General features: G+C 42.8%; 1 protein-coding gene across 2 annotated transcripts; it reads left to right on the plus strand.

Annotated features, from left to right (window-relative positions):
• The first annotated feature begins 399 nt into the window (after positions 1-399).
• On the plus strand, positions 400-24,606 carry ACCS (1-aminocyclopropane-1-carboxylate synthase homolog (inactive)). 2 transcript variants are annotated; one of them, XM_030240513.2, is made up of 15 exons: positions 400-473; positions 11,326-11,939; positions 13,453-13,512; positions 16,074-16,144; positions 16,675-16,744; positions 17,881-17,947; positions 18,401-18,498; positions 19,070-19,147; positions 20,157-20,257; positions 20,920-21,009; positions 21,980-22,025; positions 22,176-22,317; positions 22,920-23,062; positions 23,445-23,598; positions 23,801-24,606. In XM_030240513.2, exons 2-15 carry the CDS (start codon positions 11,343-11,345, stop codon positions 24,097-24,099), a joined length of 2,016 nt encoding a protein of 671 aa, XP_030096373.2. In that variant the 5' UTR covers positions 400-473; positions 11,326-11,342; the 3' UTR covers positions 24,100-24,606. The 2 variants fall into 2 exon arrangements, with proteins under 2 accessions (XP_030096373.2, XP_009100709.1); XM_009102461.4 differs by lacking the exon at positions 400-473 and adding an exon at positions 9,242-10,233.
• The last annotated feature ends 525 nt before the right edge of the window (positions 24,607-25,131 follow it).

Genomic DNA, 25,131 nt, shown 5'->3' on the forward strand with positions numbered 1-25,131 from the left:
CATAGCTCAAACTGAGTTTTCAAAGAAAAGTTTGCCAGAAACTGCAAAACAAACTTTTCTTTTTCCTAATGTAATAAAACACCAGTCAGCCTCCAAACAACCAGATTTTCAGAAGTTTCTAGCAATAGCTGTATATTCTGAATGTTCCCTTCCACCCTAGAAGGCATACACCTGATGATTGATAAAGAGAAGAATGTGTGCAGATTAAGTACTGCAAGGAGACCACATGACTCAAACCAAGGGCACAAGGACATGGCCTCTGATTGGGAAACCCACCAAGGCGGGGTGTGATTCTCACACATGCATTTCTGGGAGCTCCTTGATGCAATCTGTTGAACGTACCTGACAAAGTAAATAAACATCAAAGAGAGCATTTCCTCAGCCTTTTTCCAGAGTTATAACTGCACCTGTACCCAGGATCATAAGGCAAAATCTGACTGTCAGTCCATTTCCTCTTCCAGTAAAGTCTACAGGTAAGAGCAAACTGTTACTATCGTACTCCAGTTGTGTTTTGCTTCAACTGTAAGATATGGAGAATTATTTTTGTTAGCTTTAAACAATGGGTATAGTTAATTTCTGGGGCATTCCAGTTCTGGATAAATGAAACTGTTGTTATCATGAGGCACTGAACTCTGAGAAGATATCCAGCATCTTTGGTTTTTTCTTTTCTGCAAGAAGAATCTTTGGTTAGTATTTCTTTTGACCTGTGATAGGTCACTGAATTGCCCTGTGCCTCTCCTTGTAAAGTGGAAACAAGCTGTATGACTCTGTTGTAATGCTGCAGTCATAAACACACAAGGCATTTTCCTATTCTATAGCAGACAACAAGATTGGGGTGACCACAAACTGTATTTTTAAGAGTATTTCCATCTGCTAACCTTTTTGGAACTGGACCAATGTAATGGGATGCATGTTGGTCTACGCACCATTGTTTGGCTGGTCGGGAAGAAAACGCTATTTATTGGGATGGAGAAGCTGCATGTCGAACCAAACCACACTCAGGACCAGCAGATCTAAGTGGTTTTGCGAGAGTCTCCTGGATGGGTCTGCACCCCTGCAATGCGCACTAGTGAGAAGAAACAGTGGGGTCTGGCAGAGATAAGGAGGTCAGACTCAACAAGCATGCGTGTGGTGGTTGTGCTTTAAGAACTGGGTTGTCTCATGATCAGTGTCAAAGGGAATGGGCCTGTAAGAGACTGGAGCTGGCTTTGTGTAGTTCCACTCAACACTAGGATGGTTCAGGCACTGCTCAGATACACGTCTTTATGCACCCCTGATGAAGTCCAGCATTAAGGGAACTGACTGAGAAATATTAGGAAATATTTCTGAGCTATCACAGGAAAGGGATGAGATTCCTAAGTGTAAGATAAGAGTGCATGTAGTGATAGATTTGAAGAAAGGAGAAGAGGAAGTGGAACAAACTAGGCAGTAGTCACCACAGTCGTAATTTCTGGACAAAGTGGGAAGTATGAGCTGTGCCTAAACCTATAGAAGATAACAAAGTGCTAAGTTGCAGGCACACACACCTGTCAAGAAGAAATCCTATCAGAGTCACCTGCCCTCTGTTTTCTGACAGATGAACCAACCAGGGAAGAAAAAGGAGATGTCCTGTATTCTGACTTGGTGAAGGTTTTCCATGTTCCTTCACATGATACTCATAAGGCAGCTTTGGACTCAGATCCCATGTGAAACTCCATGAATTTCAGTCACAGTCCCATGGAAAAGCTTATTCACTGAACATTCCTGGGAGCTTTGCATGAAATGGGAGAAAGGAATGGGAAGACTCTTGTCTTTAGTGGCATCATAAGTGCAACAGAGATAATGCTTATCAGATGTGATGGTGGTGTCACGCTGACGGGCACACAAGCACATGGGAGAACAGGCCCAGAATTCAAAGGGGTCTCCAGGCACTGGAGGATGAAATGAAATAATATTCAATATGGAGAGGTACAAAATAGGAATTAATCATCCACTGCACAAATGCAAGATAGGTGACAGCTTGCAGGACAGCAAGAAGGTTTTCATGATTTTAAGTGATCACAAAATGAATGTTTCAACTGCTTTGTTACTGTTAAGAGACCATTCTTATCCCGAGACAAACAGACATGAATATAGTCTCTGAAACAGCCTTCTTTCTCTGCTTCACACTGGTGGGTCTTTGGATTGAGTGTTATGCCTAACTATGGACTGCAGGTTTCACAAAAGCCATAGATAAGAGAGTTGAGACAAGAAAACAAAAATCAGATGTCTAGAGAAGATTTTCTCTACATTTTTCCAATTTGTTGACAAGGCTGTACACTAACCTCTCAGCTTGTTGTGAAAGAAGAAAAACAATTTTCGGAGTCAGTGCTAGATAGGATAAGAACTCTCCCTTACAACTTACATCGTAGCAGGAGAGATAAGGGTTAGCCTTTAGGAAGCCCTTCTCATTCCAAATGCAGAAGAGCATTGACTAAGTTGCTTAGGAGAGTTTGGGAGTCTTTTCAGTGAAATTTCAAAAGCTCTGCATCTTCCAGGAATCGTCATGGTGCCACAGGTAGAGATGTAAATAACAAAACAACAACAGGGAACCCAGACAGGGTAGCTGTGCAAACACGACAAGCCTTTGGGCAAAGAAGTTTCTTTTCCAGTCTTAAGCTATTGGTAATCTTACTGTGGAACAGACCAGACAGAGTCCCTGCCAGTCTGGGCCAAGGGTAGGAGAAATCACTCAGTAAGAAAAGAGGTGTTTGTCAGCCTGTTTAGAAACAAAGTTAACAGCACCACCTGCACAATTCTGTTGACTGTTTCTGCCTTATTTTAGTCTGCAAATACTAATGACAGGTTGTACAGCTGTTGGAACAAGGAGGATCTTCTCCCCAACTTCAATTTAATTTTCTGGGGGCCGCTGGTTTTGAAGGGATTTCAAGTTCTGGTTCTGAATCCATGTGAGAAATTGGGAAGATTTCCAGTCTTGGAGACTTGACTTCTATCCCAACCACTTCCACATTTCTTTTCCTGACCAATTTTTTCATCCATGCACAGCTTTGAAGGGAAGATAGACTCATAGAAGCATTGGCAAATATCTACTCACAGCTATCAAAACCTTGTGCAAATCTTACTTCTTCTGTCCAGACAGAAATCAATCCAGTGTGATTATTTTAGTTTAAATAGTAGCATAAAATCTCTGCCAGCCTTACTTAAAAATTTATTTCAGGCAGCTCGAAAACCTCCCTCTCATTCACTCCCTCGCACAGCTGGACAGTGGTAGTTCCCCCAGGCTGCTCTCAAGAAGTTTGCATTAAAATAATTTTTAAAGACAGGACTTTATTTTCAGTCCACATTAAGTTCAGGTAATGATAGCATAGCTGGATGAGACACCAAAGAGTTGTGCAGATCAGGCAGTTGCCATTACACTAGGCAGGGTTGACCCAAAGGGTCTCAGGCTGTTTCCTGAGATACTGCTAATTGCACAAGGACAATAATGTTCCTGAGAGCAATTGCTGACTTTTTAAGGGCAACATCATTGAAGCTGTTGCACAAGATAGGGAGAATGAGGGAAGGAGAATAGAAAGGTCTCTATCTCTCATGAACTGACTACAAAGAAAAGCTTAAAGAGACAAAAAATACTAAATGGTATTTAGCAATAGTTGCCAATAAAGCATGACAATATGTGAGGGGACCATTCCTTTTTGGGGATTATATTTCGCTCAGGAAAGCAGAAGCTGAGCTGTCTTTGTAGCTCTCTGATCAAGGCAAGCAGTTACAAGTTTTGTGGCTCAGCCTCAGACAAAAGGCTACCAGTAAATGTTACCACCATTTGTTATTGTCAGGCGTGGCAGAGCAGAAAAGAAGGCCTGGGTGAGGATGATGTTCTCCTGTCAGTGCAGTGAGTCTAGAGCAGAAAAGCTGTGGGGCTCTGGCAGAATTGAGTTGCCCTGGCAGAGCCCTTTAAAAACCAAGGACACTTGTAGCAGTGGCTCGCCTCAAAAAACTGCACTGATACCATCAGCACTCCCTAGAAAAGGCTCTGTGTGAATGAACAGGTCCTTTTGGGGAACATTAGAAGTATCCTGCTTGGCTCTTACTTATGCTACAGGAAACAAAATCCCAGTTTCAGCTCATGTAGTTAACTCAGGCAAAAGCAGTATAAGCTCCTCACTATTATAAATTAAAATACAGAGGAATTCTCACCCATGGTTTTATATAGAAATTGAATTCCAACTGTTTATTGTATAAGACCAAACATGGAGGTCTCTGTGCCTATCTTTAGCATCAGATAAGGGCAGTTAGCCTGCTCTTCCTTGAGTCTGGCTTTTCTCTTTTAAGGCAAATAGGACAGATCCTGAATATGCCTTACGTAAAACTAGAGAGACAAAAAAAAATAAATCATGGCAACTGAAGGGCACAGGGGAGAGAAATGGGTTGACACCTGATTTTGTTGTGTCCTTACTTAAGGAATTCTATCTCTTGTATTTACCTTAGTGATCAGTGAATCTGAGTTTGGAGGCCACAAAAAAGACTGAGGGGTTTTTGGCTTGGTATCTGCGGGTTCTGAAATGACCGATGTTGTCTTCTGGCAGCATGGAGAAAACATTTGCAAAGAACTCCCAGATCAGAGTCAGCCCAAGAAGCAGCAATGGCCAAAAAAGAGAGAAACCAGACAAAAATGCATGCCTGACTAATATAAACAACATGTTAAGAGGGAAGCTACTTCTAGTGCCCATTTTCTAGCTAGAGCCAGTAGCTCTTCTTTACCTCTACTCCCTTGAACATGGTTTTTCCTCGCAGTCCTCTTCCCCTATCAGTGACTATGAAGAAACTGCAAACAGGTCACTTTGTCAGATGCCATACCATGTTCTTCATAGTGAAGCCTCTCTCAGCCTCAGCCTTTTTTCTCTAGAGCAATGCAATATTTCTGTTGTTTAGAAAATGACAATTTCAATGAACCCTACAAGGAACATGTATGCGTGAATATGCGTGAATCTGCAAGTGCTCAATCTGCCTTTGCTTCCCTTGGCCTTGAGTGCCTGGCAAGCCTTAGTGGTGAGCATGAAGCACTGCAAGAGCTTTCCCTGCATATAGTATGACAAATGTCAGTGTCATATGGAAAGTTAAATTTATTTGCCCTAACAGATATATTTGGTTTGACTTCTTGTCTGTGGCATCAGTCAGTGTTACTTCACCCTGAAGAAGAAAAGGCCCTGTCACTCCCTAGTGATGTGCTTATTAGTTTAGCAGAAGTGCAATCTGCTCCTGCCCTGAAATTTGCCACCATTTAATCTGTAACATAAACACCTATTCAGTGACAGCTTACAGAAATCATATTATGGCAGCTAAATCTACAGAAATTTAGGTATCTTGAAGAAGAGAATGTTTTATAGGAAACTGGATCAATTTCTTCTCTTGCATCCCTCTAAAAAGTTTATTTAGACACTTAGATTCCCTTTATCTCTGTTTGGTTTTAGTCACAGGGTTAGCCAGTACTTGAAACACCCCCAGTCCAACCACCACTTCCTGCTCCAGGGAATACCATTAAATATTTACATGGGATGAGTAAGCAGACTTGGCTCTTATCAATTTCCACAGAAAGTGTATAAACCAAAATTCCTTAATTGTTTGTGTAGCTGTTACACTGACTTTGAGGGTGGAAAACACTCAGCACTTCCAATAGCTCCCTCTGCCTGCAGTGGTACAGGTCCCATGGGTCTGCTCAGAATTTCACTGGGAATGCAATGTGCTGTTTAATGGTGCACAAAACTGACACTTGGGAAAAAAACAAGAATCAGCCCCATAAAGTCTAGGAACTGAACAGCGAAATTCTTTTTTTTCTTCTGCAGTTTTCTTTGTCCAGCTCCACTTTACAAAGTATTTTTGAAGACTGCCCTACTGCCCTCTGTGGGCTTTACTGTGAAGTATCTTAAATAACCCTGTGGGTATGCGTTGGGATATGACTCCCTCAGAAACTTTTGCTTCTCTTCTCTCATGCCCATGTGCTGCAGCTGCTTATTAAAGTGATACCTTAATTTAGCAAAGCCAATTGTACACTCCCCACCCCTTCATGTGCCTGCCAATGCAATAAGAACCCTTAGAGAAGGCATCTGTAATGGCTGTTTGGTCTTGCTGGTTCTGAAAGGTAAACTCGTCTCCAAATAAACATACAGAAATAGAAGAATTAGTAATAAGTTTGGAAGGAAGTTCTCGGTACAGATGAGATCCTGCCTTAGTTTTGGTTGAGGTGCTTTGTTTCAGTCAGCTTTTTGTGGTTTTCAGGGGCTGGCCTGGGGGGTTTTGCAGGAAATTGAGTGGATAATGAGTATTACTAATAAGCTTTACGACTAGGAAGTCTGTGAAGCAGAAAGGGTATTTTTAATTTCTTTACAATGATCAGTTTTTAAAAAATGTAAAAATAAAGGCTGCTTTGGCTTCAGCTGTTTAGTGCCTCTTGGCAATCTGGAGAATCAGATGCAGAACAGAGAGTGCCTGGGGGTGCTCTTCTGCACTACCACTGGCAGTAGCTCAGATCCAGAAGAACTAGCAGAATTAAGAGAGTTTTAACTTGTGCCCATTTGTTCAATAAAAGTGCAAAATATTTTATTTATTTATTTATTTAAACAATCTACCAAACTAGGGAGATGCATGAAGTTTTTCGTCTCGATGGTCTATTTGGACTTTAATTTGTAAACTGCAATTATGGTAATGAATTTTTATTAGAGTAATCTTTTAGGAAATAGACCTCAGTCTGCTCAGTTTATCTGGTTCCAAGGCAGTACGTAAATGGGCATCAGGTGGTTGTGGTTTTGGTCACAGCGCTTCTGGGGTTTACTTAAGCGCTGCCAGCAGCCACTAAACATCCTGGGAAGTAACCTTCCTCTGATCTAGAGCATTGTAAGAGCCAACCCAGCCCCTTTCCCATGCCAGACACTCTTACTCTTGTGTTTTACTTGACTGCAGCAGAAGCTTCCCTTTACACCCAACCACGGAAAGCCATGTACTGAACTTTTGGAAAACGAGCCTGCTGGGCAACTGGCTCTCCCGTTAAATCTCTCGCTAACACATTCCCAGCCTGCCGGGGTGGCCTACATGTTCCTTCCCACCCGCAGGTTTCCACGCAAACCCACTGTGGCAGGCAGAGGAAGGTAGCTGGGGCTGGAGCACCCTCTGCAGGGACCTGCCTCCCGTCACGGCGCCGGCCACGCCTGCCTGGAAGGGACAGCCCCAGCCCACCGCGGCCCCTCCGCGCTGCCACGGTGGATGGAGCCCAAAGGTCAGAGAGGTCCTGCTGTGTGCAGCCTTGGATCACCGAGGGCCAGCAGTGGGAGCTGCCAAATGGCCTCTCCGGGCAGGGGATGCGAAGGGTGTTCTTTGGGAGAGGGAAACAGCGTGACAGCAGAGATGCTAATGCACATGCTGCTTGGTATGAGCCATCCTCTTTGCAGCATGAAGGCATTTATGGTTTTAAGGCTTCATTATTATTATTGTTATTATCATCATCATCATTGTTAAATCCCATGTCACAACAAATTAATTTATTATTTTATCAGTGAAAACAACTGAACCATGAAAAATAGTTCAAGATCTATAATATTTTTTTATATCATAAATCTAGGTTCCATTCCTTTTAATGTTTGCATTTTGAAACTGTGGCTTTTCCTGATGCCAGGATATATGACAGGTTACTTCTGAGAATACTCTGCTGCTGCCTGGCCAAGTTATGACCCTCAGGTATAACAGACTCTACCCAAGCTCTCAGGCTTCTTTGAAAAGCTTTTTAAAAAGGCTATTTCATGCTGCCTTTAATCTATATTTACTACTAAACTTCTGTCATCAATGACTCTATTCATGGTTGCCCTGGTCTTTGTGTACTCCAGAATACAATCTATGTAAAAGTCCTTATGTAATTAAATATGTACTTGTAGAACATAGAGTGCCATTCCCATGAAAAAAAGCCAGCAAAGTAAAAGCACATCTTATGGACACGTGGAAATGCAAACTCTAGTTCAGCAGACCACTAAAAAATCTAAACTACTCTTTCTGGTCATCATTTATTAAGAAAGGTAGTGTGATTTTTAAAGCTAGGTTGGTTTTTTTTTTCCCTCTTTTTTTTTATTGCCCCTGCTCCCAAGACAGTATTCAAAGTATTTAATGAAATTTAGCAAAGATAAAGTTTTCTGTTTTCATTTCACAGACTGAGAAATTGAATCATAGAGGCTGTGAATTATTTATTCAAATCCAGAATGAAGCTAATAACAGATAAAAATGGATAAAAAAACCTAGTGCTGCAATGAAGTGGATCTCTTGGTTTAAGAGGAAAATTAGAAACTTAGTATGTGTTTCACCACCTGTACGTTGGCCATAGATGATACAGGATATGGACACACTATGTGTCATTCTGGTTTCCTCATCAGTTACTGGTTATGTTTGTACTTGGTGCCTTAGGGCTCAGTCCTTATCCTGCCAGACTGGGGTCTGCACTGAGATTTCTGCACTGATGTGGCGCGGTGCTGCTGCCTCTGTCCTGCAGCGCGGCTTGAGGCCACCCTCATGGCTGACGCGGCAGGATAGCTCTGTGAAGTCGAGTTCCGCGTTTACAGATCCCTGCAGGGAATCCGAGCTGCTGTGGTGTTGAGGAAAAGGAAGAAATCTTGCATTCAGCCCAGTTAGAGATGTGGTAGAGGACAGAGTGCGTACTCGGGAGGATTTGAACCACGCAGCTCACGGATGGTGGCGAGTAAACAAAGGGACGAGCTGTTGTAATGCCTGGTCGCTCGGGACGGCCCTGCTGGAGGCACAGGTCCTTCGCTGGTGCCCAGGAGCGGCCGGCAGTGCTCCGTCCCCGAGGGACACGGGGGCAGCGGGGACAGCCGCTGTCAGGGGCTGCTGCCGCACCCCCGCAGCTCTCGCCAGGCCAGGCCCGCCCCCGGCAAAAGCGCCGCCAGTGACCCGGGCCCGGGTCCGCGGTGGTAGCTGGGCCGGCCGCTCCACCGGCGGCATTCGGCGGCATCGCTCCCGAGGTCTCCGCCCCGCCGGGGCCGGAGCCGGGGGTGATGCGAGCGAAGCCGTGCCGGGCCGTGCCTGGCAGCGCCGGGCGGGGAGGGGCGGGGCCGCGGTGCCGAGCGCCGTGAGGGGAGGCGCGGCCGTGGCTCGGCACGGCCCGGCACGGGGCGATGCGGCACGGCACGGTCGGTGCTGCCTCGTCCCGGGCCCGGGCGTGGGAGGGACGGACGGCAGGAGGCAGGGAGGGAGGAAAAGAGACAGAGTGGGAGGGACCGCACGGCGCCGCTCGGAGCCCGGCCCGGCCCCGGGAGCGCGACAAGCGCCTGGCACGGGATAAAGTTATCCCGGAATAAGGCTGCACGCATGTGCGTCACCCCGGATGTGAACATGCCGGCCCGGCTCCCCGCTAGCTCGCTCCGCCTGGCTCCAGCGGATGGGCTGAGCCGTGCCGTGCCGAGCCGAGCCGTGCCGAGCCGTGCCCGAGGCCCCGCAGCCCGATAGGGGCTGGGGGAGGCCGGGCCGCCCGGGCGCCCTCGAGGGCCGAGGTGCGAAAGCCCCTCCCGGCGGGACAGGGGCAGGTGCGCAGCCCGGGGCGAGCGGCGGGCGGGGCCCCGGGAGCGATGGATTTTCGTGGGAAGAAGTACGAGCGCGGCAGTAACTGGTCGGACCCCGAGGTGGTGGAGCTGCTGCAGCTCTGGGCCGACGAGTCGGTGCAGATAGAGCTGGAGAGCTGCTTGCGGAACCAGCACGTCTTCAACCGCATCGCCGAGGTGCTGCGGGAGAAGGGCATCCACCGGACGGGAGACCAGTGCCGGGAGAAGATCAAGAAGATGAAGCTGGAGTACCGGCGGATCAAGGACAATAGCAAGGCCCCGCGGGGCGGGCGGACGTGGAAGTTCTACGAGGTGATGGACCGGGTGCTGACCAGCCGGCCGGCCCTGGCCTATGGCTCCCTGAGCGGCAGCATGATGGCTCAGCAGGTGCTGCAGGGCAGCATGGTGGAGAGCTACCACCATCAGTTCACTTCCTCCGCTCTGCCCTTTGGACACTCCCAGCACCCTGAGCTGATGGAAATCAAATGTGAGGAGGTGAACTCTGATGACCACAGCTTGACCCCAGAGCCCCCACAAGCCATGTCTTACCAGCAGGGCTCCCCTGAAGAACAGGAGATGGAGAGAGCCTTCTTGGAGAGGGCCCAAAACGACTCTCCCATCTCCAGAGTGGAGATTCCCATTGAAACCAGTGTTTCACCTTCAGGTAGGGATAGCCTTTTACATTCCAGCATAAGGTTTCTGCCCATTTTCCCAGAAAGAGAAGATTGTTTCTGGTGCAGAGATAGACACCTGGTTTTCTCAATAACATTTGGATCCTTGTTTTTTCCACATTCCAGAAAACTTTAAAGTAGAAGGCTGATATCTGAATTTATGGTGTTTTGGCCATTCCCAATATGCAGGTATCTCACTGCAGGTAAATAAAATTTAGAATTACTGAGCTAGGCAAAATACTATGTGTGAAATCCAAAGAACTCCTTAAGTTGGGCTAGTTAGATTTCTCCATATAATGCTGACAGTAAAAAACCCATTTGCATGCTTATTTCGCATCACTTGAATATAACCAGAGCTGCCTGCTGGCCTCATGCTGAGTTGTATCATGACACCCTCTTCTGCTGTGTTTGCACTGTAAACCTGCAGGTAAACTGTCCTTCCATTGTCTTAAAACATGTTCCAGATGTAATATTTTAACCCACTCAACAGTGAAGTATACTTTGAAATAATCATTGCCTGACTTTGTAAGCTATTTGGTGGGACTTGCAAAGAAGATGTTTTTGAAAGTCACTGGCAGAAACAGTGTATTTGTTTACAGGAGATGAGTGAGATTCCTGCGCTGAAAATGCAGTTGTAAGCTACCAGGAAGGGTACAGTCTGGGAATCCTGGGGATTTCAAACCAGTCTAGGACAGGCTGATGGAAGACCATGAATTGTTAGAGAAGAAGAGATGATAACAAATGTGAGGTTAATGTCTGAGGTCAGGAAGAAGTGGTATGTCCTCTTGGCTGGAGTGCTTTGCATAGTGAGCCTAGTGGAGGGAGCTGATGATTATTCGGATTTATACGGAAACCATGTAAGAGGCTGGAGCTGGCAGCATCATGATGTGCCCAATGTGTGATGTTAAAAACAAACTTAAAAAACTGTTTGCAAACCTCAGGATGTACCTGACAGGTTTTACTTTTTTTTTGCTATAAACTCAGTGGTAGATAAAAGGTTGTTCTTACAATGGGCAGAAGGAAGCAAGACATGCCCATGCCACTTTGCTTGCTGCACTTTCTTCTTTGCTTTTGTGTATTCACAGGTTTCAGTGAGCCAAACATGGCAAACTCATCACGGATCCAGAATGTTGTTCCCCGGCCTGGCTTCTCTGCCTTGCATCGGCTGAGAAAAAAGCGGAAAGGCCAGCGCATGAGGGACCCACTGGATGATCTCCTGCTGAAGACTCTGACCTCTCAGCGGGCCATGGAGGAGCGCTTTTTGCAGATGGAAGAACGCCGCTTTCAGCGAGATCTGGACGTGGAGGAGCGTCGGATGCAGCTGGAGCAGCGCCGGTTTGAACTGGAGAGGGAACATGAGTTTCGCATGTTCAATGTCTTTGCTCAAATGCTCAGCATCCTAAAGCAGAGCCATAGTGGCTCCTCCTCCTCTGCTACCATGCCTCAGGGTTTGGACTTCAGCCAGGCACTGTTCGAAATTGAGGGAATGGGAGGAAGAGGGAGCAACCTGCAAGAGATGAGGGTTCGGCCGCTTGCCAAGAGGAGGGTTGACATGCACAGCTTCTGTAACACCAGCAGCTTCCAGAGAAGCCCCTACCTCTCTGCTCGTGGCAACTTTGCCAGTGCTTTTCAGGGCTCCACTGAGGAAGGGTACAAAGCCTATCACGCTGACAAGTATGATGAAGACAAGAACCCCAACGTGAGTAAGAACCCTAAAGTGTTTTCCTGGCTTCCTTGCTAGGGAAAAAATGTTTCTTAGACGTTTGCTGGCAGATGTGCTAGAAGTGTCGTGGTGTTTTTTGATCTCAGTAATACAAGGTGAGTAAAACTGCTTGTTTGAGGAAAAGAAATTAAAAGTAGCTTTGTGGATCATCCAGATACCAAGGATGAATGCTGTGTTCAGGTCAGGTTTGCACACTCTGATTTTTTAATCAGGGTAGTAATAGCAGTAGCAGACCTTGAAAGATGTAAACGATCTGCAGGAATAGAGCTCATGTTCCTCCTTCCACCTCATGACCTCTATTGCTCACTGAGGACCATCTCTGATTATCTGATTATATCTGATTATTGCAGGTGATGGGTGCAGGAAGTAGAACTACTAAGTAGTAGCCCTTTTTTTTTTTTAGTACTGTTAATAACACTCAGCACTTTTTCTGCCCGTTTACACTCAGCTGCTCAGTTTTAAGTAGCTCATCATAGCCCTCTTGTGGCACAAAGGCTGTGTTAATAGTTTGTGGCAAACTATTACTAAGTAACAAGTATAGTAAATGTAAGTAATTTATATGTGGATTACTTTTAATTAGATCCTTCGTTCACATACTGAACTAACTACTTCAAACTTTAAAAATATTTTATTACTTGCCCTGAGTTTAGTTGCCCTGTGTTGTGGGGGTGAAACTAGATTGTTCAACTAGAAAGACCCAGGGAAGTTTTTGTTACAAGGTGTATTGTGAGGTAAAGTCTTCTCCTTCTACAAGCTGTTGTCTATAGAGGAGGTAGGTTTTTTAAACAAATACCTAAAATTGGACTTGTACTTTAATATCATCAGAAGTGTATAGTTGCTTCAATTTTCTTTCACATTTTAAAATTTAATTTACCCAAACTCTTCTAATAATGGGAATGTACTAGTAGATTTGAATTCTTCAGGATCTAATGCCATACTGTGTATGGCCAAATCATAAACCTGGATCTGTAGGGTCATCTCTTCAGAGGGGCAAACTCAGTACTTTAACTACTTATCATGACTACATGTTTGTATGGTTTTTGAGCAAATCAGTAGAGTGGAATAGTAATTAATGGTAAACAAATGCTTTTAAGATAAAGAAACATATCCAAAACCTTGTTTAAAACTGCTGTTGAAGTGTTAACCTTGTTTTTTTCAGAGTTGTTTTAGGGTTTCTTTTTTAGTTACATACAATAGTGAGTGAATTAAAGATTAGCTTAAATATGTTCTGTAAAGAAGAATAAACTGTTAGTACATGTTCATTTACAGACAATTTATTATTATTGAGTAAGAAGCCAAGTGCTTGGGATATATATGGAAATGTACACACGTAGATGCATGTCTTGAGTTATATATGTGGTGAAGTTTATGTGAACTGTGCTTTGACTTTTCTGTGTAAGCTTTTTGGAGGCACTTTAGTGAAGTGATAGCTAAGGTGATGTACTCACATGTTTTATGTGTCTATAAACAATACTGTTTCTTTTTCTAGGGTATAATAAACTTTGGCACTAGTGAGAACAAGCTCTGCTTTGACCTGATGTCCAAGCGGGTAAGTTCTATTCCAAAATAAAATGCTGAATTTGCTGTGCATTCCCTCTTCAAAGCTTGCACTTTCCTAGAGTTACTGCTGTTACTCAGGTTTCTCTGGTGAAGTTTTTCATTGTGTATTTTAAATTTGTTGGAAGTCACTTTTGAATACAACTACTTGTACATTTATTTATTTTATTTTTCCAGGAGGATAGGAACATGGGTGTTTTTCTCTTCCTTTTCATGATGGTTTTCCCTCTGGGGATGTACTTATTTCAGAAAACTAGATGAAAATAAGGTGAATTTTATTTTCCCCTGCTCACAGTAGATTATTTAATACATATGTTTTAAAATTGCTTTTGAACTCTGTTTCATTTTGAGTATCTTTACACCTGTCCATTATAAAGTCACACAACTTGGACACCCAGTTCTGAACTCACCTGAAATGTGCAAGTGTGGCAGCAGTGAAATCTCTCAAAATCGGAGTGGGTCAGTACCAGGCAGAGAGAGGAGTGCAACACATAGCAGAACTGAAAAAGTAGAAAAAGTCGAAAGGAAACAAGAGAACTATGCTGTAGAGGAATGCTTCTAGATTTCCATTAAAATCACTGCCTGTGGCAAGCAGCCCTTGAGGTGGGCAGGTAGCACTTTTTCCTACCTGTGGTTGTGTGCGGGGAGGGAAGGTGCCTCAGGGTTGGACAGTTGGACAGTCTCTGCAGTTTGAAGTTCATGGTTTCTCCCATTCTACCACTTCCCACCCTCAAAATGTTCCCTGTTAGTTTCTGCCTGCTCCTCCACTGGCTCAGGGGATGCTACCTCACCACTCCGCCTTCCAGCTAAAAGAACAGAGGCAGAGCTGCTGCCTGCACGGAAAGGTGTTTTCTAGGCTGTGTAGGTGGTGCCTTCCTTCACTGTCATTTCCCCTTTAAACTAACACCATGTCTGCGGTGAGTAGTGCAGAAGGAGACAGTAGTCAGCTGCATCTTAATTAGCCCTGAGTTGAGACTTCTCAGGTAGAGTTTTCATGCTTGTGACAACAAGCAGAACAAAGATGTTGTCAGCTTCTCAGTCCTTGCAGCCTTGAGTAACAGTATGGATTCACTGAAGCTGATGCAGCATCAGCTGGGATTGTAGGCAAATATTTTTTTTTTGCTATTTGAGATTAAAAATACTTACTGCTGCCACTGAATAATGTATCCAGTTTCTCTTTTCAATTTCTGACCCTTAAATTAGAGAACACTTAACATGTAACTTCTAGGGGTCTTCCTCTTATTAATTCATAGGCATTTTTGGCCAAGTCTGCTGGTATGTTTCGTGTTTCTTTCTCTAGATAAGTTTAGGAGAGAGATGTAAGGAGGCACAGTGCTTGCAACTACATAGACTCCAAGAACATGTACAGCAGAATGAAGGAACTTTTATCCTATACTATCAGGCTGTAATTCTGCATGGGATGAGGACATTGTCTTTAAACTCCAGAGCTTGGCACCAGTTATTAAAACACCTATAGAAAATGTTATGGTTTTGTTATCAAGTGTGAAACTTTCACACTGCATGTGGAACTTCCCTCCTCCTTTGCACTATTGCCTACTTGCATCATCTCCACCTTTACTTTTTTAAGTATTAACTCATAAATTTGGTTGTCATTAAATATTTGGAAGGGGCATTGTATAAAATACTTGTTTATTGCCTTTTGTTTATCTAAAATGTTCCCTCAGCCTGTATCAATGCTGTGCTTTCCCTTGCAACTCCACAGAACTGGATTATGTGAAACCCTGATACTTAAAACCTTGAAAATATTTAGGTAACAGCAGTGTGCACACTTTATCTAATTATAAATATTTAAAAGTACCTCCGCAGTTCAGCTCAATCTGTCTTTGAGATCAGAATGAACTTCTTAAAAGGAACAAAGTGCCTGCCCTGGGGAATAATTATTAGGAAGAAAATTTCAGTCTTCTCATGTCTTTTGAAAGCTCCTGTTACACTTCAACATTTACCAAACTGATCAGAAAAATAAATCTGAAGAAGCTGCCATAACTTTGAACTGAGACATAAATGAAAGCTGTAATTCATTAAAAAAATTAATAGATTGAAAGTTAATTAAGGAAAATGCATATCTGACTCTGATTCAAATTCCTTTCTAACTCTTTCTGACAGTCTGGACCTGAGCTTTCACTACTGGCACTTATTTTTCCAGACAAAAGCTCTTGTCCTCAAAGCTTGGGCAAAACACTCTTGGGTTTGCTTCATTTGCTGAGAAAGTCTTTTGCAGATGCCTTGGTTATGGGCATCGTATGTTGCCTATTCTGCATCCTTTTTGTAGATTTCTGTGCAGTGAAGTTTTGGCTGCAATAACTTAGCAGAAGTCTGTAGTTCATACAACCTGAAAGTATCACAGATCTGTTTGCTGGTCCTTGCTTCTCCAAGCTGCATTAATTTTGATGGTTAGTAGCCTTCCCAATCCAGTTTTACAACTGTTGAAATTGCACAAGTGTCTGTGCAGATATGTTCCTGTGCAAGGATCCTGTCTATCTCCATATTTCCTGTATCAGTAACTGGGCTTTTAATGAGTCTCATTTTTCCCAGCTGACACAGGCTGATATGAATCTGATGGACCCTTCACTGCTTCAGTATCCTGACTGGAAAGGGCATCTGTTGTAAGTCTTTTCTGTAACACTTCTCTTTTTGACTACTTGTTTAATAAACAGAATGGATGAATGGAAACCTCTTCTGCTACATTCTCTAGTTAAAATGTTTCTAGGTCACTTAAATCATCTTTTTCTTTGAAAAACTTTACATTAGCTGTCCTACCAGCTCATCCAGTTAAAAATCCTTTTATGTGAGAGAAGATGGAAATTTTTTTTAAAAGCACTTGTATACATTAACAAATTTGGTAACTCCAAACAATTCTTTGAAACATAGTGAACACTTGGTGTTGTTAATCCTTCTTTTCTGTGCCAGATTAAAGCTCATCAGAAATGCATGCACCATTATAGACATTATCCATGTCACCTCTGCTGGGTGTAAAAATCATGTCTGTTCCATGGGCCAGAGCTATCCTGTTTTCTAGTTATTTTCATCAGACTGTACTGTCCCTGACTTGACTTTCCAAAAATGTGAACATGGTTTGGAAGCCCAGCCTCTTGGAGAATATTTGAATCATTATTTGCTTTCTTGTATTTTTCAGTTTACGGGAAGAAGTGGCTCGATTTTTGACCTATTATTGCAAGGCCCCTGCACCTCTCAAAGCAGAGAACGTACGTAACCCAGTGTCCATTGGTGTCTGTTCTAATGTATTGCCATTTGTTGGGAAAAAGTTTCAAATTCTGTTTTTTTAAACAAATGATTTGGTAAGAATGCAAGCTGTTATAATGTAAATGAGATTGATTCTGTGTTTCAGTAGCTTTTGATGCACACTTCCACCAGAACAGAACACTTCAAGCCTACTGTATATTTGCCTCATGTTTCACTTCTGTGTGCCAACTCCTCCTGCTGGTATTCTCAGTGGGGCTTTACATTTTGATCTCCCTATTTAGCTCAGGGCCCTACTCTGCCTGTATCCCTCCGCCTTGACAAAGAGTGCCCACTGTTTCAGTTGAGTTCCATGTCATTGCATTCCTCTGTTACACCTCAAGACAGAGATTTGTAATTGAATCAAGAGTTAGTTTTAGCCTGTAAAATGTGTGGCAGTGTTGCTAGAAGGACATCAGGACCTGAATCTCTGCAATCTCTGCAGGACCTGCTGACTTGTGGGAGATACAGCCTGGGCATAGGGGCGTGTGGAGGTCAGGAGCTCCTGTCTGATGAGTGCTGAAGGCAGCAGGAGATGGTGCAGCCATTGCTTTTCTGGCTGCAGTAATTCAAAAGACCCCCACACTTCATGTGAACTGAGGTTACCACTGATCAGTTTGCTGATCACTGCCTCTTCAAGTCACCAGATTCTTCCTGATACTAGGAATGAAACTCATGGTACCTGTGAACATGTCCTGTAGAAGCAGGAGTCAAACCTGCTTCTGTACAAGACAATAGTTTCCACTTTTGCACAAATTTGCAAGAGGTCAGAACTGCTGTTACCATAAAGAAATTATAATATACATTAACTGTTGAAAAGTATTTTGATTTACTAGCATCTCAGAACTGCTCCCCAACTTTTCCCCTGCTTTAAGCCTATCCTTTTTCTAAACTGCTTATTAGAATGAAAAATGGCACTAGAACAAAGTGTCTGTGAAAGAACAGGATTAAAGTTATTCTGGTAGAAGTGGGATTTCAGCGGGAAAATTCTAATGGAGAATTAGGGAGAAAATTTATTTCAGTGATATTGTCAGTGATATTGCTTTATAATGTTGACTTTCTGTGTATGGATTTATCACTAGCATTTCTCTTTCTTCTGTAGGTGATTGTTTTAAATGGTTGTGGCTCTTTATTTTCTGCATTAGCTACAGTCCTTTGTGATCCGGGGGGTAAGTGGATGGTTGGAACACTGTTTTGTTTTGTTTTTTTTTTCTGCTGGGAAATAATGCTACTTTGTTTAAATACTGTTAGACAGAAGTGAAGTAGTGGAATTGGCATTGGCCTACTGTAAAGTTCTTGTTTCCTGCAAAGTTGTGCCGTGGAATTCTTAATTTCCGTGGTCTGCAGATGTCATGCACTCACACTTGGTGCCTGCTGTGTCTGCCTTCCCTGTTTTTTGTGGTGCCCTGTTTTAGTTTGCCAGACTAGACATGGGCTATACTACTGGTTACCTGGGCACTTAAGATTAAAGAATTAAGGTAAAAATAAAGTGAAGAAAGAGGCAGTAGAATTGCAGTGTTTCCAAGGGACACAGCTGTAAAAATGCTTTCATATTTAGCTAAAGCACATTAGGAGAGAAGACTGTGACCTGTTGGTAACTAACTTTGTTTTCTTGGTTCCAGAAGCTATTCTGATCGCTACTCCCTTTTATGGTGGTATTACCCAGAGTATCTTCCTCTATGGTAATGTCAAGCTGGTGTATGTCTATTTAGACAGTAAGGTAAGATCTGGGAGAAGGGAATAACAACCTCTGTAGTTAAACTGGATAGCTGAGCTTTGGGAATCTCTGCAAGCAGTTCTCAGAACAAGGGTACACTACACCCAGTGGATATGTACACAACTTATTGCTGGGAAAATGGACACAAGGTTTACAAGGAAGTCACTTGAGACCATGAATCTGGACTCCAGTTTTGTCTTTTTCTTGTATCATAGTCCTAGTAAAAGTCCTTGAAAGGAAAAAAATTACCATTTTGAACCTTGGAGACAGAAGTTATGTCGTGTCCTACTGAAGGTGGTCCCAGAGTGGAAGAGCAGATGGAGATCTTGCATTGCTTTAGTTATTCAAGGATAGCAAGAAAATTCTGGTTTTGGCCAGCCTATGATGAACTTTTCTTTGATTTTTCTTATTGATTTATTTATTCTCTCTGTAGTATAAGAGGATAAGAAGATGGTTGCTAGGTCATTATTGTTGGGGGTTTATTTTCTTTCAGGGAACATTTGTCAGTGGATTGGCTCAAGACAGTCTCTATTGAAACAACTTTGTCTTTTTAATTTTTTTTTTTGTCTTTCAGATTACTGGAGCAAGTACTCGGCCTTTTCAGCTTACAGTGGAAAAACTGGAAAAAGCCTTGCAGGATGCCCGGGCAGAGGTGAGTTTAGCTGAGCTTCATATTACCAGCTACGTTTACAATATATTGGAGATGTCACATCCCAGATGTGGCCTAAAGATCAAAGCATTTTCAAAACCTAGCACCTGGCTTTCTGGTTGTCCTTATAGATCATCTGAGATGATGGCTTGCGAACTCAGGGGCACTTCTAGGGGGAATCCTTCAGTGTTGTGTCTGCCCTGTTTTGGTCACAGCACAAAAGGATAAACCAGACAATTCACAAAGCACTGGAACCCATTCATATAACCAAAAATAATGTACTTGGGCATGCACTAAAATTTGGGACTACCCAGGATTTCCCCCTCAGCAAGGCCAGCTGAGTTACCTGAAACTGACTGCTCTACATAGCAGGGCAGATGAATACACTAAGAATGCTGAAAGTTTTTGCAGGAGGGAACTCTAGAAGATAAAATGCAAGTGAATATCACTTTTCTGAAGAGTTAGTCTGTATGTTTGGCATTGTCCTAAGTCCCATATAAGTTTAGCTGCATCTTTCAATTGTTACCATCTCTGACATCTCCAGCCAAGTGTGCTCTAAATGAGTACACTTTGCATCCACCTAACTCAAATTATCGTCTTTCTTGCCACTTTCATGGGCAGTCTTCAGTAATTTATTATTTCCCAATTACTAATGCAGCTCAGGAAAAGTACTTCCATACTGAGAGCATGTGAGACCATATTTCTCATTAATTAGTTGACCAGATGGCAACCAGTTATTTGGTGGGGGCAATTCCCTCTTTTCAAAATCATAGATTAATTCTATAATATTTTGCTCATTTCAATTTGCAACTGATTTAATTGTAAACAAAAAAATTCTTAATTTGTGGCTGAAAGTTTTCTCATACAAATTTAACTTTGAGGTGAAAAGTCATTGTGGAAGCTTCAGGGGAATCTTGTGTCACACTCAAGTGAGGGACTGCTCAAGTAGAGGAACTGAAAATTTATCCCATGATAGACACTCTCTTAATACTGTGGTATTTGTATTCTGCAGGGTGTCACTGTAAGGGCCTTAATTCTTTTGAATCCCCAAAATCCCCTTGGGGACATCTACTCCTTGTCAGAGCTACGGGATTACCTGGAATTTGCTAAAAGGTATGTCACTTTGGAAGGCTGAGATATCCTGAGTCAGATACAGCTTTCAGAATCTGGTGGACCACTTGCTGTCCCTGAATTTGTCTGTGAATATCTTTTAAGTCAGGCAAATAGTCTGTTCTTTGTACACATTGGTAGACTTAAGAAAGGAGAGTGGAGTCCTGGGATCATGGACCATACAATCATCTGGGGTGGCAAAGCAACTTGTATCCAGGAATGCAAGTTTTATTTTTCAGTGGTCCAAGGAAACACTATGGCACTGGGCCTCCCTGGTAGGAAGCTGAGTTCTTTTCCTCTCAGTTTTTCTGTATCTGTAAAGACAAAGAAGTATATATGGTTTCATCATGGATCATAATACTGTTTGAGATTCAGATTCTATGAGATGCTAAATAGATGGGTAGTACATATAGGAATTAATTTTCACATTGGCAATGATAGGGTTTTTTTCCTGTTACATGGTTACAGTGGGTGACACTTAAGTGGATATACCTCAAATCATTTCAATGTACACAAAATAGATCTAAGTTGAGAAAAGCTGCTTTATTTCTGCAAAATTTGGCATCCCCTCTTCTTTGTATAAAGCAAGTATTTAGAGGCCTGAATTTATCTCTGTTAAACCAGAAGCAGCCTTCTTTTGTAATCTCCATTTTGTCTTTTTGCAGACATGAATTGCATGTGATAGTAGATGAGATCTACATGCTGTCAGTTTTTGATGAATCAGCCACGTTTCACAGTGTCCTAGGCATGGACAGGTAAAGCAGCTCCTACTTCCCTGGCCATCTTCCAGTGACAGTTCAACATGGTGCCTTGCTGAGAACTAGTGACTGGAAGTTAAGTTATGAGCTAGTACATTCTGAATCCACCTTACACTGATTTATACCTTTTTTTTTTTTTTTTTTTGGTAATTTCTGAATGGCAAATGCATTTTGTCAGATACAATCTAGCAAATAAAAAATGGTAGCTAGCTTTTTATTGTGGTATACTTCTCAATGTGTGCATTAATATTTGGTTTTGACAGTCCTCAATACTGAAAACAGATTTTTCTTTTGTTGAAGGTGATTCTCTTCTTCCTTCCTAAACATCTTTTCCCCCATGTTTCTGTTGATGCTTGTAAGGACTTTCTATTGGTGTTTATTTCCTAATTTTCTGTAGAGTAGTCACAGATCACAGTAGTGTTACAGACTGAAAAATGGCTTTTATTAGGTATTGTTTTAATGAGATAAAAAACTTTTAAAATATTTTTTAAAATATGGTGTGTTGAGTTGTTTGGATTTTTTTTTTTAATTTCTAGTCTTCACCAGTGCTGCTAGCTATCTTTTTGTGCTCAGTTGCAAGGAAATTAAATATTCTCGGTTAACTGTTAGCTCAGTCTTGCTGGGCTTAGATGTAAAACATCACTTTTGATTCTAGACAAAATACATTGGCAGAAGCCTGATTTCTAGCATTAAATGTATGAACTTCAGGAAATCTGCATGTAAAATTTAGCACAGTAAGCATCTGTGTCTTTGGAATATTTTAAAATTCTGTCTAAAGCTACTTTCAAGGGGTTCCTAGCTTCTAAAGTTAGGTCACATTTGAATTTTCCCTGCTTGACTGCTGTTTGGTGGTGCACTGTCTGTCATTGTGTAATGCTGCCTCTCTGTTTCTGCAATGCTGCACTGGTGATCCAAAAGCTTCAGCACCTATGACACTAACTGCCCATCTGCATCCTTCTACATACAGATTGCCTGATCCACAGCGGACTCATGTGATGTGGGGCATAACCAAGGTGGGTGCTGGTTGTTATTGTGCTGTGCCTTTGTAGCTGCTAGGTTTTGGCCTGGGCTCCTCAAGTTCCTCATGCTGGAAAAATCAAGTTAGTAGTAATAGGATCCCAGCTGTTCAGTGTAATAAAGTAGTCTCTCTGTGCCTTCTGCAGGATTTTGCTGTTTCTGGGATTCGTTTTGGTACTTTATATACAGAGAACCAAGATGTTGCTAATGCGGTGGCTTCTTTGTGTTATTTCCATGGGGTTTGTGGACCTGTCCAGCACAAGGTTGCCCAGCTGCTTAGAGACAGAGGTGAGTCAGTAGCTCCATGTACAATCTTCTGCCATTCTGTGTGTCTTAGTACCTGGAAGATCTCCCCTTCCCTTACGTTCCCTAGTGGTGTCCTCTTTGTATACGTTAATTGACAGTCTTCCATTACCTGAAGCTGCCCATGCAACAGGTCTGACAGCCTGACAGCTCTGCAGAAAAGCACCATTTCTGCAGAGCTCCTGATCAGCAGAGTTAGAGGAGCAGCTTGGAAGAAGCAGAGTAGCTATTTATACAGAAATTGCCAGTATTATCTAGAACTAGATGAGCAGAAACAAAGAATACAGGTGTGTAGGACAAGGGAAATGGAAATGGGCTTCAAACTCTGCCCAGGGTGGAATGCTAACAATTCTGGATTACTAAGAACTATAAATGTAAGGAAACTTCCTCAGGAAGGTCAGGGTCACTCTTCTGCACAGACATGAAACTGCAAAATACTTCTTGGCTGTTCTTCTGTTATATGAGGAAACAAAAAACAAAAAAAGGAGGTGAAGTGTGAAGCAGACACTGAGTGTCTTGGAAGCTTGAACAGATCTGAATACTTCCTCAGTTTGTGATTCTTTTCTTTATCTTCTTCTTCTGGTCAGACTGGATCAACCAGGTGTACCTGAGGGCCAACCATGCCCGCCTAAAAGCTGCCCATACGTATGTGACAGATGAGCTGAAGACACTTGGAGTTCCTTTTCTCAACCGCAATGCAGGCTTCTTTGTCTGGATTGATTTCCGAAAGGTTGGTAGTTTTAGGAAGTGAGGATTTTCCTGGGGTGAGGGCAGGCATGTAGTGCAACTGCATCTAGAGGAAAGGTTTATATTGTGACAAGCATTTTGTTTCAACAAATCTGTCGTCTGATGAGGAGAGGGAAGGACTGCCAGATGATTCAGTCTGTTCTTTTCCTTTCGTCAATCTGTGAACTTCCCTCCTTGCAGGAATCTTACTACTCTCAAGCCACTTCCCTCCCCATTTCTTCCTTTGCATCACAACTGCTGTACTTCAGAGGTAAACAGTGTCTCCCTTGGCCTTTGCAGACTTTATGGGAATCACAAATTCATGAGGATCTCAGTGATGTAGTCTATATGGTACTAACCTCTGGCCCTTCTGATGACTCTCCTAGTACCTTAAGACAGGCACATTTGAGGAGGAGTTGCTGCTCTGGAAGCGTTTTCTGGATAATAAGGTCCTCCTGTCCTGTGGAAAAGCCTTTGAGTGCAGTGAACCTGGATGGTTCCGCATCATCTTCGCTGACAAGACCCATCGGCTGCAGTTAGGTGAGTAATGTTCTTTTTCCTCTCACCACAATTTCTGCAGCACTGTTCCCTTCTCTTCTTAATCCTAAACTTAGCCTTTATTATCCTCTCATCTTCTCTGTTTTTTTCTCCCTTTCTCCATTATTGTTTCCTGGATCTGATGGATTTGGAGACAATTGTGGCTTAAACTAATCCACCGGTGTTTCTCCTCCTACCACTGCAGGTATGCAACGGATTCGCAAGGTTTTGGAAGAGCGTGAGCAGGAGATACTGGCTGAGGAGAAGGAGCAGCCTTGTCAATCAGATCAGGATGGCAAAGCAGATAGCACAGATGAAGTAATTTTTGTATCCCGCCACCAGGACCCTATCTGTGCCAGTAACTCCAGCCTTGGTGACCTCATTGGCCTCCTACAGCAACAGATGCGTTCATCTGACTGGCTGCAGAAAAACACAGCCGAGCAATTTGCCCAGGAAAAACCAGAGATCTATGATGTGTTCAGCAAACTGGTGGGGAAGCAATAGGGGTCAGTGTGCCTCCAGGGGCATTCCTGAGCACTGACTGACCCTTGGCCCCTAACAACTCAGTGGTGACTTCCAGCAAATAATATATTTTCTGTATAGCAAGAAAATTACTTTGTAGGCCCCCTCCTCTCCCCCCTGTTTGAGATCTCTGATTTGTACTATATAGGTGTGTTTCCTTGGATTGGGGTGAGGGTAGGGAAGGGGGGGTAGTCTTGTTTGTGTGCTGCTCTCTGTTCTGCAGCATCATTGTATTTTATATTTAATTTCTAATGAATATGCTCTTAACTCTCTTATAAGGTCTTGTGTTGTAATTTTTAATTCTTCTTCACACTTTCCGTAAAGAGACTGTAGATTGTTAAGTTATGTGAAGTTTCCCTTTTCTTAAATGATGGTCAGATATAACTATTTGGGAACCAGCTGTCTCAAAGAGGTCTTTTTGGGATATAGAATCTAGTGTCAGCCCTACTTAGCCCTAGCTAAGGGTAAATAAACATGTGCATAGATTCATCTTCATGACTGAGGCTCTTAGGACCATAGTCATCTAGATTGAGTTCTATAAATCATTTTGTTTTGAGTTGGTTTCCAGTCTGACCTCAGATCAGAGAGTATCCACTGCCCTTGGCTGGTGAAATGCCTGTTTTTGTTTCTATTCTTCTTTTTTATATTCCTATAAATAAAATGCATCCATTGGCCTCTTGGCAGAATGCCCAGAAAAGTGCTACAGATGGAGAGGCAATAGAAAGTAGATGTTCTTTTTGCATTTTTCTATTCCTGGAAGTCCATCCCTTGTGGTTAACAATGACGTATATTGGCAAAAGAGTGCAGAGAATGCTTCTGCCACTGTGTTAGGTGTACTTACAGGTACAGCTGCTTCTGTCACCTACCACAGGCATCCAAGGACGCACCTTCCACCATTATCATGATAATGAATGCAATTTCTTTTCTGTGTTTCTCAGTTTGCAGGGTAATTTTTTTGACTAAATGGTATTCTTCTGTCTCCTCTTAAGAAACTGTTTTCTGTATGCTCGTGGT

The sequence above is a fragment of the Serinus canaria genome, chromosome 5 (genome assembly GCF_022539315.1).
Source record: "Serinus canaria isolate serCan28SL12 chromosome 5, serCan2020, whole genome shotgun sequence".
NCBI lineage: Eukaryota > Metazoa > Chordata > Aves > Passeriformes > Fringillidae > Serinus > Serinus canaria.

Excerpts from the sequence above, each read along its gene's own strand:
- ACCS (XM_009102461.4), top strand. The coding sequence starts at position 9,597 with ATGGATTTTCGTGGGAAGAAGTACGAGCGCGGCAGTAACTGGTCGGAC. Across the intron at positions 20,258-20,919 it reads TACCTGGAATTTGCTAAAAG|ACATGAATTGCATGTGATAG; the intron begins GTATGTCACTTT and ends GTCTTTTTGCAG. Across the intron at positions 22,318-22,919 it reads CCAGCTGCTTAGAGACAGAG|ACTGGATCAACCAGGTGTAC; the intron begins GTGAGTCAGTAG and ends TCTTCTGGTCAG.